At 43.9% G+C, this 14,632-nt stretch overlaps 1 protein-coding gene across 3 annotated transcripts in view; it reads left to right on the top strand.

Moving 5' to 3' along the window:
* The window catches only part of LOC124551160 (putative uncharacterized protein YKR104W), a 92,776-nt gene that overhangs the window by 40,536 nt on the left and 37,608 nt on the right, over positions 1–14,632 (top strand). For all 3 annotated transcript variants that reach the window (XM_047126132.1, XM_047126133.1, XM_047126134.1), the window contains exons 4-5: positions 8,801–8,974; positions 12,437–12,561. In XM_047126132.1, the coding sequence (XP_046982088.1) occupies positions 8,801–8,974; positions 12,437–12,561 (299 nt within the window). The remainder of the gene's footprint in view (positions 1–8,800; positions 8,975–12,436; positions 12,562–14,632) is intronic.

A 14,632-nucleotide genomic window follows, 5' to 3' on the forward strand; every position in this document is an offset into this window, starting at 1 on the left:
AAAGAGAACCACTGCTCAGAATGACGTCAAATTTGAATGGCATGGAATAAAAAAAATAAATTCAAATTTGACCAACAGATGGCGCTGTAAGCGTCACAACGTGCGCGCCGACAGACAGCTCTTCCTCAGGAGGCGCCTGACGTCACAGCCTCCATGATGGCGCGCTGCTGGTAATGCTCTGTTACGAGAACGGTGCGCAGGAGCAAAAATTCCGGACACTCGAGGGCACGAAAATAGGTACTGCTGCGATGTCTGCTGAAGGTCTGAGGAAAATAATTACAAAATTGGAGGAGACAGATTCTCATGAAGTAGAATGTGGCAAAGGAGGGAAACCAGTTGATCCGACGTCTGTCGAAGATGTGGCCACAGCATCGCAGGACCGGTCTAGCGGTGGTGTGCAAACAAGGAGTGCAAAGGGAGTTGCCCGAACATTGGACATGCCTGCGCGCACGCTGCGTAAAGTCCTACGAAACGTCCTGCGTTGCTCTCCACACAAAACCGTTCATGTTCAGGAGTTGCTTCTCCTGAACAGCCAGCAAGACAAGCGTTCGTTCGCTCTGAAATTTCTTGCTCGCATAGAAGTCGACACTGAATGCCCATCCAACATTCTGTGGACAGACGAAGCCTATTTGGATCCCCGAGTACATAGCAATACGCAGAACTGCTGAATATAGGCGACGGAGAATTCGCGCGCACATCAGCCTATACGACTTCATTCCGCAAAGCCAACCGTGTGGTGCTGGTTAACGAGATCCTTCACTGGAGGGCCGTTTTCATTCGAGGAGACGACTCATGGGAGTACTGTTACCTGCTCCGTCAATGGTAAACGGTATAAGAGTCTTCTGTGGACCAACATCGCCGGCCGCTGTGGCCGAGCGGACCTAGGCGCTTCAGTCCGGAACCGCGAGCCTGCTACGGTCGCAGGTTCGAATCCGGCCTCGGGCATGGATGTGTGTGATGTCCTTAGGTTAGTTTAAGTAGTTTCTAAGTCTAGGGGACTGATGACCTCAGATGTTAAGTCCCATAGTGCTCAGAGCCTTTTGAACCATTTGGACCCAGGTCACTCCAAGCCACGAACAACACGGATGCGTGGGTAGGACAACTTTTGTGCAGGATGGCGCTACTCCGCACATTGCACAGGCAGTGGAACGGCTGCTGCAGAGATAATTCGGGAATGTCAGAACTGTCAGCCGTCATTTCCCCTTCGGCCGGCCGCCCAGATCACCTGATCTTACCGTGTGTGACTTCTACATCTACATCTACATAGTCCGCAAGCTACCTGACGGTGTGTGGCGGAGGGTACCTTAAGTACCTCTATCGGTTCTCCCTTCTATTCCAGTGTCGTATTTTTCGTGGAAAGAAGGATTGTCGGTATGTCTCTGTGTGGGCTCTAATCTTTCTGATTTTATCCTCATGGTCTCTTCGCGAGATATACGTAGGAGGGAGCAATATACTGCTTGACTCCTCAGTGAAGGTATGTTCTCGAAACTTCAAGAAAAGCCCGTACCGAGCTGCTGAGCGTCTCTCTTGCAGAGTCTTCCACTGGAGTTTATCTATCATCTCCGTAACGCTTTCGCGATTACTTCAAAATGGCTCTGAGCGCTATGGGACTCAACTGCTGAGGTCATTAGTCCCCTAGAACTTAGAAGTAGTTAAACCTAACTAACCTAAGGACACCACAAACATCCATGCCCGAGGCAGGATTCGAACCTGCGACCGTAGCGGTCTTGCGGTTCCAGACTGCAGCGCCTTTAACCGCACGGCCACTTCGGCCGGCGTCGCGATTACTAAATGATCCTGTAACGAAGAGCGCTGCTCTCCGTTGGATCTTCTCTGTCTCTTCTATCAACCCTATCTGGTACGGATACCACACTGCTGAGCAGTATTCAAGCAGTGGGCGAACAAGCGTACTGTAACCTACTTTCTTTGTTTTCGGATTGCATTTGCTTAGGATTCTAATGAATCTCAATCTGGCATCTGCTCTACCAAAGATCAACTTTATATGATCATTCCGTTTTAAATCACTCCTAATGCGTACTCCCAGATAATTTATAGAATTAACTGCTTCCACTTGCTGACCTGCTATATTGTAGCTAAATGATAAGGGATCTTTCTTTCTATGTATTCGCAGCACATTACACTTGTCTGCATTGAGATTCAATTGCCATTCCCTGCACCATGCGTCAATTCGCTGCAGATCGTCCTGCATTTCAGTACAATTTTCCATTGTTACAACCTCTCGATATACCACAGCATCACCCGCAAAAAGCCTCAGTGAACTTCCGATGTCATCCACAAGGTCATTTATGTATATTGTGAATAGCAACGGTCCTACGACACTCCCCTGCGGCACACCTGAAATCACTCTTTATTCGGAAGACTTCTCTCCATTGAGAATGACATGCTGCGTTCTGTTATCTAGGAACTCCTCAATCCAATCACACAATTCGTCTATGGCCCTCTGAGTTTCGTGGACAAATAGCGCGAGCTGGGTTTCACACGATCGTCTTTTTCGAAACCCATACTGATTCCTACAGAGTAGATTTCTAGTTTCCAGAAAAGCCATTATACTCGAACATAATACGTGTTCCAAAATTCAACAACTGATCGACGTTAGAGATATATGTCTATAGTTCCGGCTGTGAGATTATCAAAAGATGTTGTGTTCAGTGCTGCAATAATAAAAGTAGCTGAACTGAAGGCACGCATTACGTAGCACATTCTGAACGTGGTCCTCGAGATACTCGACTCAATTGTCGCACATCCTGTAAAAACCGATGTCATGTTGTCTTTCGTGCGGTTTTTGGCCCCAGTACGATTGAAAACAGATGTCGTTTTGCTTCTTATTCAGTTTATGGCCTCAGGACAACCAACAATCAATTTTTCCTATCCGACGTGGCACGACCTTGCCGTGGTGGACCCCATTTACGTTAAGACGCTTACAGCGCCAGATATTCGTAAAATTTACGTTACCTTTTTTTTTTTTTTTGGATTATGACCTTTCTTCCTGCGTCAATAATATGTTCAAATCTGAAGTCATTCGATGGAGTGGTTCTCTTTAAATAGCTTTTTGAAACTGGAATTTTAATTATGGGCACCCTGTACACCCACCTCAACCTGCTTACTGTACTGAAGCACTGGACTGCCACGACAAATTCCCCTCCATTTCCACATTATCTACTCCTTCATGTCTCAGGATGTGTCCTATAAAACCATGCCTTCTTTTAGACCGCCGGCCGAAGTGGCCGTGCGGTTAAAGGCACTGCAGTCTGGAACCGCAAGACCGCTACGGTCGCAGGTTCGAATCCTGCCTCGGGCATGGATGTTTGTGATGTCCTTAGGTTAGTTAGGTTTAACTAGTTCTAAGTTCTAGGGGACTAATGACCTCAGCTGTTGAGTCCCATAGTGCTCAGAGCCATTTTTTTTTAGACCAGTTGTACAATAATTTTTTTTTACCTCCAATTAAAGTCGTTACTTTCTCGTTAGCATTCGATGTAGATCTGTAATCTTGAACACACTTCTGTATTCGCCATATTTGCTACGACTATGTCACCTGCCCTCATCTGACGCTTTGCCTTTCCCCTTTGCCACGCTGTACATCCTTTTGCTTTTCGTCTTTCCATTCTAAAGAGTGGTATTTTATAAACGGGCGTGCAAAACGGGCAGCTACACTTCTACAGTACTGCCCGATGTGAGGGAATCGTGCACCCACGAACAGTTCAGTCTTCCACGCTAGCCCCTACATCGAGTCCATTGGCAATAAAAGCAGGTGCTTCATCAAATCTACAGCTCAATACGTTCCCAAAATCTCTTCCTTTACTGCGCACAGTGCCGCAGTTGTCGGTGGACTGGACCGCCACCCGGTTTTTCTGTGGTTTTCGTAAAAGGGTAAAGAGAATGCCGTGTTGGCGCCTTTGGAAAGACACCCTCGATTTCCTTCCTTATTACGTTCTACCTGAGTTTGTGCTCCGTCTGTGATGACCACACCGTCGACAGCACGTTAAAACCCACCCTCCCTTCTTTTTCCGACAAGTTTTAATTTTTTTCCTTTTGTAATGATTTCACTCTAGAATGAAACTACGAAGGTGAAAACAACGCTGGTAATAACGCGTACCGACCATAATTGAACTCATTTCGCTTTTTACCGATTAGGTATCAAAGTTAATACCCTATGCAAATGTCAGAGCAAGAAGAAAGAAGGAGAAGTTAATTACTCGCTGTTTTCGTACAACTTCTTCGAAGCATACAGCGTTTACTCTAAAATCTTATGAAAATCGGAGTGATCCAGTATTATCTTTCATGAGGCCCTTTTTGGTTTTCTCTGGGATGCTAACAGGTGTTTGTCAATCTTGTTCTTTTGTGTGTGGTTGTATTAATACTCTAGTTTCCGCACTGTTAACTGATCTATTATGTGTTATTTCGCAGGTACATTTGGCGTCGTTTCTTGATTCCTTAGCTTTAAGTTCCCTTTTTGACCACGCTGTAGAACAATTTTTATGTATTAAGGAGATCACTTCTATTTTCATATTTCTATTTTGGTGTTTTTATACTACTTTTGCACGAAGTCGTTGGCAAGATGGTTAATTACACCCAAGCAAGCAAGCAAGGACTTACAATGTATTTTTTTAAGAAGCTTTGGATAAACATCTTCATTGCTGTTGATCGCTCAATTCTCAGATGCCTTTAATATTATACCAATGATTATTTTTTTGTTATGACCGTAAGTTTGCAACACAGTACAGGTGATATTTGTTGTGCCAGAAATACTGTATGTCGTCGAAATTTATTTGTTAGCATAGCCTTCAGCTACGTCAATGGATACGACCTAGCAAGGCGCCATTAACAGTTTCTAGTGTGATTATAACATGTTCCATCAAGAGCGATGTACACCAGTTGTGGATTAAAGTTAAGTATTCCAGCAGCTACGTACTTTTCTTTATAGCATTCATTACGTATCCTGTTTCAGACCTCACGCCAGCCTGCGTGAGTTTAACGCGTGCATTTCGGCCTCCGCTCTCCACACAGTGTTGGCTAATCTGCCAACACTACATAATCATTTGCATATCACAGCATCTTCTGCCTGTTGGTTAAATTTCGCGTCTGTAGCACGTCACCTTCGTGTGGATTTGGCCAGGTCACTAATGACACCCCGACATGGCCAAGCACGGTACTCTGGTGTCCCGAAACAGTCGACTGGAGAGTGCAATGGCACTCTGGTGCCTTCAGTGGCGTCTACGTGAAAGAGACGGACGTACAGGTGTGTTCTGCAAACCCAGTGAACTGCGTGTTCCGGAGCTCATTCGTCCACGACCTGAGGGGCAGCATCCCAGGCTTCGTGGTGTGGAGGGCCATCAGTTGCACCTCACGGTCACATTCGGTGTTTCTTCAGGGTAGAGTAACCACTGCACAGGTTATTATCTCTGTGCTGCTGCCATTCCTTCGACAGGAAGGTGATGCGCTTTTCAGAAGCACAGTGCGTGTCCACATACAGCTGCTGCGGTGCGAAGTGCTCTTTGTGGTGTGCGACTCCTGCCCTGGCCAGCACCATCACCACACGTCTCGCCAGTCGAACACATCTCGGACACGGTGAAGTGGGAACACGGTCGTTCTGCAGGGTCTGCAACAACCACTGCCGAACTGCAGAAACACGTGCAAGATGCTCGGGACAGCCTATCGCAGGACGGCATTCGACAGCTTTGCGATGCTTTGAATGTGAGAAAATACGCCTCAGTTGGCGCCAGAGGGGGCTATGCTGTTTACTGATCCGACTCCCTTCACTGTCACGTGGGTCTCATCTGGTCAGAATTGGTTATCATGCACTCCCAGAATGGTGAACTACCTGTCTCCTCACTTCTGAATAGCGTGATCGTGTCCTTGAGGGTGTTGGTCTTTTTTTCCAGCAGTGCAACATGTAGGCAGATTATCAATTTCCAGATGGATTTACTACACTATTCATCTTGAGAATAATTTCACACTAATTGCATTTATTATTTGGAAACAGTACATGTAGTAATGGCAAACTGCAGTTAAATGAAATTAACTGCTAAAATGTAATCGAGTGCACTATGTGCAATGAATGAAATCAAGGGCGTATCCTACTGTCTACGGCGAAACTTCAACAAAATTGGTTTTATTTCCACACGAAATATCCATCTTGCACCAGAACTACCTAAATGGTAGCAAACCTTAACAATTTGCTTGGCTCCTTACTCTGAAGTGTTTCAACAACAGTTGTCGATCACGAAATAAGGATACAAAATAGTGATGTGGTCACGAGGCTCAAGGACGGCACCCTGATTCCAGAGAGGCAAGTGTCGGTTACGAGGGCAGTTCAATAATTAATGCAACACATTTTTTTTTTTGAAACAGGGGTTGTTTTATTCAGCATTGAAATACACCAGGTTATTCTCCAATCTTTTAGCTACACAACACTATTTTTCAACGTAATCTCCATTCAATACTACAGCCTTACGCCACCTTGAAATGAGGGCCTGTATGCCTGCACGGTACCATTCCACTGGTCGATGTCGGAGCCAACGTCGTACTGCATCAATAACTTCTTCATCATCCGCGTAGTGCCTCCCACGGATTGCGTCCTTCATTGGGCCAAACATATGGAAATCCGACGGTGCGAGATCGGGGCTGTAGGGTGCATGAGGAAGAACAGTCCACTGAAGTTTTGTGAGCTCCTCTCGGGTGCGAACACTTGTGTGAGGTCTTGCGTTGTCATGAAGAAGGAGAAGTTCGTTCAGATTTTTGTGCCTACGAACACGCTGAAGTCGTTTCTTCAATTTCTGAAGAGTAGCACAATACACTTCAGAGTTGGTCGTTTGACCATGGGGAAGGACATCGAACAGAATAACCCCTTCAGCGTCCCAGAAGACTGTAACCATGACTTTACCGGCTGAGGGTATGGCTTTAAACTTTTTCTTGGTAGGTGAGTGGGTGTGGCGCCACTCCATTGATTGCCGTTTTGTTTCAGGTTCGAAGTGATGAACCCATGTTTCATCGCCTGTAACAATCTTTGACAAGAAATTGTCACCCTCAGCCACATGACGAGCAAGCAATTCCGCACAGATGGTTCTCCTTTGCTCTTTATGGTGTTCGGTTAGACAACGAGGGACGCAGCGGGAACAAACCTTTGAATATCCCAACTGGTGAACAATTGTGACAGCACTACCAACAGAGATGTCAAGCTGAGCACTGAGTTGTTTGATGGTGATCCGTCAATCATCTCGAACGAGTGTGTTCGCACACTCCGCCATTGCAGGAGTCACAGCTGTGCACGGCCGGCCCGCACGCGGGAGATCAGTCAGTCTTGCTTGACCTTGCGGCGATGATGACACACGCTTTGCCCAACGACTCACCGTGCTTTTGTCCACTGCCAGATCACCGTAGACATTCTGCAAGCGCCTATGAATATCTGAGATGCCCTGGTTTTCCGCCAAAAGAAACTCGATCACTGCCCGTTGTTTGCAACGCACATCCGTTAGAGACGCCATTTTAACAGCTCCGTACAGCGCTGCCACCTGTCGGAAGTCAATGAAACTATACGAGACGAAGCGGGGATGTTTGAAAATATTCCACAAGAAATTTCCGGTTTTTTCAACCAAAATTGTCCGAGCAAAAAAATGTGTTGCATTACTTATTGAACTGCCCTCGTACGTTTAAACTGTCTTAATAATTTGACCACTGTCCGATCTTGGTCTATCGTCAGGAAATGAAGTGTATTACTTACTAGCAAATTTGACAACTTTTTTTTACATTGCCCTGAACCAGTGAGATACGTAAATGCCATGAAGAGACATTATGAACAATACATTTCACATACTTCCGCATATATTGATAGCAGTCCACGGCAGCAATTATTCTGATTACACGCTTTTGTGCAATGAAAACTCTTTTACTCAATGATGAGTTACCCCAGAATATGATGCCGTACAAAAGCAGAGAATGAAAATAGGCGTGGTAAGCTAATTTACTCCGATTTATATCGCCAAAATTTGCAATGACCCTAATAGCATAAGAAGCTGAACTCAAACGTTTCAGCAGATCCTCAGTGTGTTTTTTCCAGTTCAACCCCTCATCAATGCATACACCTAGAAATTTTGAATATTCTACCTTAGCTACCGATTTCTGATCGAAGTGTATATTTATTAATGGGGTCATTCCATTTACTGTGTGGAACTGTATAGACTGTGTTTTGTCAAAGTTTAATGAGAGCCCATTTGCAGAGAACCACTTAATGATTTTCTGAAAAACATCATTTACAATTTCACCAGTTAATTCTTCTCTGTCGGGTGTGATAGCTACACTTGTATCATCGGCAAAAAGTACCAGCTTTGCATCTTCGTGAATATAGAATGCCAAGTCATTAATATATATTAAGAATAGCAGAGGACCCAAGACCGAACCTTGCGGCACCCCATTCTTGTTTGTTCCCCAGTTTTTTTGCATATTATGTGAACTGTTTATTTCAACTTTCTGCACTCTTCCAGTTACGTATGATTTAAACCATTTGAGCACTGTCCCATTCGTACCACAGTACCTGAGCTTATCTAGAAGTATTCCATGATTTACACAATCAAAAGCCTAAAGCAGTGGAAGCACTCTGCTGAATGCCACGGCGCAAGGAAATCCGGGGAAAGAAGCAAGCAGACCAGGCAGATGAGGCAGACAGCAGGGAATACAGTTTTGTAGAGAGCAACATTCTGCTGAGGGCTGCCAGCTCGTCGTCGATTCGGAGAGCCAGGTAAGCGAGGGAGGGGAGTGGTCAGCTGACCGCCCGGCCGTGCTGCAGGTGTGGGCGTGACGGCCGGGGGCGTGGGCATCGCGCTGACGCACCTGCTGGGGCTCTCCAGCATCGTGTCCCAGCTGCTGCAGGAGGCGGCCAGGCTCCAGCAGCACCTGGCGGCCGTCCAGAGCGCCGTCGCCTTCGCCGCCGTCCCCCCGGAGGCCGACTGCGCCACCGGCGGTGAGCTGTTTACCTCCTCTCTCATTCACACACGGCTTCCTCTGTCGTTCAATTCCGCGTATCTTTAGGAGGCATTTCATATCCACTGCTTGATAAAGGCATCTCCTACATCACTCCTCGTGCTCTCTGTAGGTCTTACCTGGACTCTTAACATCAGCCTCCACATATCAATAAGGTCATCTCGCTATTGCAATTTTGTCATATGATGACATGATGGAGACCGTGGCTGTTGTTTGAAGAGAAATGTTGGTGGTGTTAGGACAGTAACCAGCCACACACACACACACACACACACACACACACACACACACACACATTATATATATAGCTGAAAAATTAAGCAAATTCCAGTGTTACATTGTTGATTTTCTTTATTTAAACTTACGAATTGCCGCCTGAATATGTTTCTTATATTTCATTTTATCTGTTTCCACTATCGTGTTATAATTTCATGCATTGACTCATTCCATGACCATGGAGACTTCTCCTTAATGTGGTCCCACGGAACAATAAATAAATAAATATATCGTAACATTTGACGATAATGTCCTATGTTTGGAAAGGATCATACATTCATTTACACAACTGTAATGCCTTTTTTCACTAGTATAGAGACATTGAATTTTTGTATTGATATTGCTAAATTAATTATGAAGTATATATATTTATTGTTCCGTGGGACCACATTAAGGAGAAGTCTCCATGGTCATGGAATGAGTCAATGCATGAAATTATAACACGATAGTGGAAACAGATAAAATGAAATATAAGAAACATATTCAGGCGACAATTCGTAAGTTTAAATAAAGAAAATCAACAATGTAACACTGGAATTTGCTTAATTTTTCAGCTCTTCCAGGAGCTCCTCGACAGAGTAGAAGGAGTGAGCCATGAGGAAACTCTTCAGTTTAGACTTAAAAGTGTTTGGGCTACTGCTAAGATTTTTGAGTTGTTGTGGTAGCTTATTGAAAATGGATGCAGCAGAATACTGCACTCCTTTCTGCACAAGAGTCAAGGAACTGCATTCCACATGCAGCTTTGATTTCTGCCTAGTATTAACTGAGTGAAAGCTGCTAACTCTTGGGAATAGGCTAATGTTGCTAACAACAAACGACATTAAAGAAAATATATACTGTGAGGGCAATGTCATAATTCCCAGACTATTGAATAGGGGTCGACAAGAAGTTCTCGAACTTACACCACACATAGCTCGAACAGCCCGTTTTTGAGCCAAAAATACCCTTTTTGAATCAGAAGAACTACCCCAAAAAATAATGCCATATGACATAAGCGTCTGAAAATATGCGAAGTAGACTACTTTTCGTGTTGAAATGTCACTTGTTTCAGATACTGTTCTAATGGTAAATAAAGCAGCATTTAGTTTCTGAACAAGATCCTGAACATGGGCTTTCCACAACAACTTACTATCTATCCGAACGCCTAGGAAGTTGAACTGATCCGTCTCGCTTATAATATGACCATTCTGTCTGATCAAAATATCGGTTCTTGTTGAATTGTGAGCTAGAAACTGTAAAAACTGAGTCTTACTGTGATTTAGCATCAAATTCTTTTCCGCAAGCCACGAACTAATTTCATGAATTACATTATTTGATACTGTTTCAATATTACACACAAGATCCTTCACTATCAAGCTGGTGTCATCAGCAAACAGAAATATTTTTGAATCACCTGTAATACTAGAAGTCATATCATTTATATAAACAAGAAACAGCAGTGACCCTTGGGGAACGCCCCACTTAACAGTGCCCCATTGGGACTGAACATCACTACCACTCTCAATATTGCGGAGAATTACCTTCTGCTTTCTGTTCTTAAAGTAAGAGGCGAACCAAGTGTAAGCTACTCACCTTACTCCATAATGGTCCAACTTCTGCAGTAATATTTTGTGGTCAACACAGTCAAAAGCCTTCGATAAATCAAAGAAAACACCTAACGTTCGCAGCCTTTTATTTAATCCGTCCAAAACCTCATAGAGAAAAGAGAATATAGCATTTTCAGTTGTTAAGCCATTTCTAATACCAAACTGTACATTTGACAGCAAATTATGTGAATTTAAAAGCTCCAGTAACCTTGTACGTACAACCCTCTCGACAACTTTAGCAAACACCGATGGCATAGAAATAGGTCTATAATTGTCAACATTATCCCTGTCTCCCTTTTTATAAAGTGGCTTCACTACCGAGTACTTTAATCGGTCAGGAAACCGACCACTCCTAAAGGAAAAGTTACAGATATGGCTAAGTACTGGGCTGACATACGTAGAACAATACTTCAGTATCCTGCTAGATACCCAGTCATAGCCATGAGAGTTCTTGGTCTTTAATGATTTAATTATTAACTCAATCTCCCTCTTGTCAGTATCATGGAGGAGCAAAGAAATGGTTCAAATGGCTCTGAGCACTATGGGACTTAACATCTATGGTCATCAGTCCCCTAGAACTTAGAACTACTTAAACCTAACTAACCTAAGGACATCACACAACACCCAGTCACCACGAGGCAGAGAAAATCCCTGACCCCGATCATGGAGGAGCATTTCAGGTAACAGTCTCGGAACACTTTTTTCTACGAGCGCTATATGACTCCCTGTTGGGACTAGGTTTCTATTTAGTTCACCTGCTATATTCAGAAAGTGATTATTAAATACTGTACCTATATACGACTTATCAGCGTATCTTAGCATCTGTGATACTCATATGTTTGTAAGCTCTTTGTATGTATCAAAACATGTGGTGCGTGGTAGAAATCATCTCAGTGACAAATCTTAAGTGTTCAGTGAGAACAATTTACGAGTGCAACAATAAGAATGCAGTGGGAATGCTTTTACATCTGTTGGGCGAATTTTATGAAGACAAACACTCGAAACCGACGTTTCACGTAAGTCACATGCAACTAAAATCTGTAACGCAACCATCGGTGTGTGGCGTGTTTATAATTATGTATTATTTATATTTTAGGACAATTAATCTGTAAAAAACACACCATATGTCATAAAGAAAGGATGTAAACCGTCTGAGGATGAATCACAACGATTCGAAACCGGTAACGGTACCCTTTGAATAAAGGAACTGAAAGTAAATTTGTGGCTGGTTGCTGTCCTAACACCATCAACATCTCGCTATTTCCTCATCTTTTCAAATCCACCAAAGAACTTACTTGATCCACATACCAACCATTCACTCGCTTACGTCTCCTCACAACATTTATGTTTAACTTCGTCCCTGGTTTCCCCGTATCGATTAAGGCAAATTATGGCGCCAGTCCTTTGAAATGGTTGACTTTGTTCTGCGCCTGCTCTTGAAGCTTTCCTGGGCAGCGCAAACGTGCCTTTATTGTCTGACGAATGCACAAAATTATGTGTAGCCACCTTCAGGGTAAACAAGATATAATCTCTTTATTACACGGACGGTTCAGCATATCGTATTTGCTTACAAATTTCAGAGAAGTACGTACAGAAGCAGTGGTCGCTGAGTGGGTCCATAGAATTCCAGCAGGTTTCCCTCAAGTATGAGAGAGGTCCGCTGGCCCTGAAGGACGTCAGCTTGCGGATAATGGATGGCGAGAAGGTGAGTGTGAATCAAAGCTTCTATACCATTGTTCTTTCTGCACTCTAAAGACAATGTTGTAGTTGTTATGCTTTGGTGGTCTCATATCTGCTACCAGTAACACAAATACACCTCTATCCTGTCAGTCATGTTAACGGTTTCTGCACTCCAGAAACAGGCAGTGCTCAAATTTACAGAGTTGTGAATAGCTTGCGTGAAAGAAAAGCAGCTACCACGGAATAGCACGCATTAAAACAAGCAAATCCATTAGTAATTTGTATATTCGCTCAAAAGGAAAAAAACATTTGCCTGTTACATGGCAGAGTCCTATGACTTGGCTGGCGAACTATAGCACAATTAAAACCGGTGCCTTGAAAGTGTGAGGCGACAGCGACATACCAGACAGTGTAGGGTCGAACCCAGGCCTATTACTCGTACTGGACCCAGGGAATGTTGAGTGTGTGAAAACCGCCTATAGCGATTATTTTGCATGTCCTGCAGAAATGTAATTCATTCTGGCTGTGCAAGAGAGTGATACATTACGAAGAAGTGACATGTTTTATTGAACAGTAACCCTGAGAAAGGCCACTGTTACACAGGTGAAAGATCTCTTCAGTATTTTAAATATTCCACATGCTGACGTTGCAGAACAAATAAAAAGATGTTAGTGAAACTCCAAGAAATAGCATCATTATCTTGGCGGCACTCTGCCTCCATTCTCGTTCCATTTCGTATTTACCGTTGATGGGACAGCAGCGAATTGCCTGTACTTGCGGTTGAGTATCCACATGTCAGGACGTCATTATATAGCAGACACACATCCATCACCCCAATCAGTTGTCTCTTGGAGATAAACATGGTGCCAATCTTCAAAAGTTAGAGTTTCTACTAAAACACGTTGCAGCCTGAACGACAAGAGAATTTTATTTTGGGATGCCGCTGTCAAATCCGTTTGTGGCGGCTCTCTACTGGGTAATTTTGCTATATGAGGACAAACAGCAGGAGAATGTCACTGACAGGAGCAGGATCTGAAACGGTCATATGGACACATGGCCGAAAATGCATTCCTACTGGAGCATGTTATAGTCTTAGGTGGAGATTTCAATTTACCGGACATAGACTGGGACACTCAGATGTTTAGGACGAGTGGTAGGGACAGAGCATCGAGTGACATTATACTGAGTGCACTATCCGAAAATTACCTCGAGCAATTAAACAGAGAACCAACCGTGGAGATAACATCTTGTACCTACTGATAACAAACGGACGCGAACTTTTCGACTCTGTAAGCGCAGAACAGGGAATCAGTGATCATAAGGCCGTTGCAGCATCCCTGAATATGGAAGTAAATAGGAATATAAAAACAGGGAGGAAGGCTTATCTGTTTAGCAAGAGTAATAGGAGGCAGATTTCAGACTACCTAACAGATCAAAACGAAACTTTCTGTTCCGACACTGACAATGTTGAGTGTGCAACCGTAAAATGCGTTTTAGTCAGGTACGTGCCGAGTAAAATTGTGAGGGACGGGAAAAACCCACCGTGGTTCAACAACAAAGTTACGAAACTACTGCGAAAGCAAAGAGAGCTTCACTGCAAGTTTAAACGCAGCCAAACCCTCTCAGACAAACAGAAGCTAAACGATGTCAAAGTTAGCGTTAGGAGGGCTATGCGTGAAGCATTCAGTGAATTCGAAAGTAAAATTCTATGTACCGACTTGACAGAAAGTCCTAGGAAGTTCTTAGAAAATGTAGTCCATCAACAAAGGAGCTGGCCTACAAAACACTCGTTCGACCTATACTTGAGTATTGCTCATTAGTGTGTGATCCGTACCAGGTCGGGTTGACGGAGGAGATAGAGAAGATCCAAAGAAGAGCGGCGCGTTTCGTCACAGGGTTATTTGGTAAGCGTGATAGCGTTACGGAGATGTATAGCAAACTCAAGTGGCAGACTCTTCAAGAGAGGCGCTCTGCATCGCGGTGTAGATTGCTGTCCAGGTTTCGAGAGGTTTCGTTTGTGGATGAAGTATCGAATATATTGCTTCCCCCTACTTATACCTCCCGAGGAGATCACGAATGTAAAATTAGAGAGATTC

Source organism: Schistocerca americana, chromosome 9 (assembly GCF_021461395.2).
Source record: "Schistocerca americana isolate TAMUIC-IGC-003095 chromosome 9, iqSchAmer2.1, whole genome shotgun sequence".
In the NCBI taxonomy this organism is placed as follows: Eukaryota; Metazoa; Arthropoda; class Insecta; order Orthoptera; family Acrididae; genus Schistocerca; species Schistocerca americana.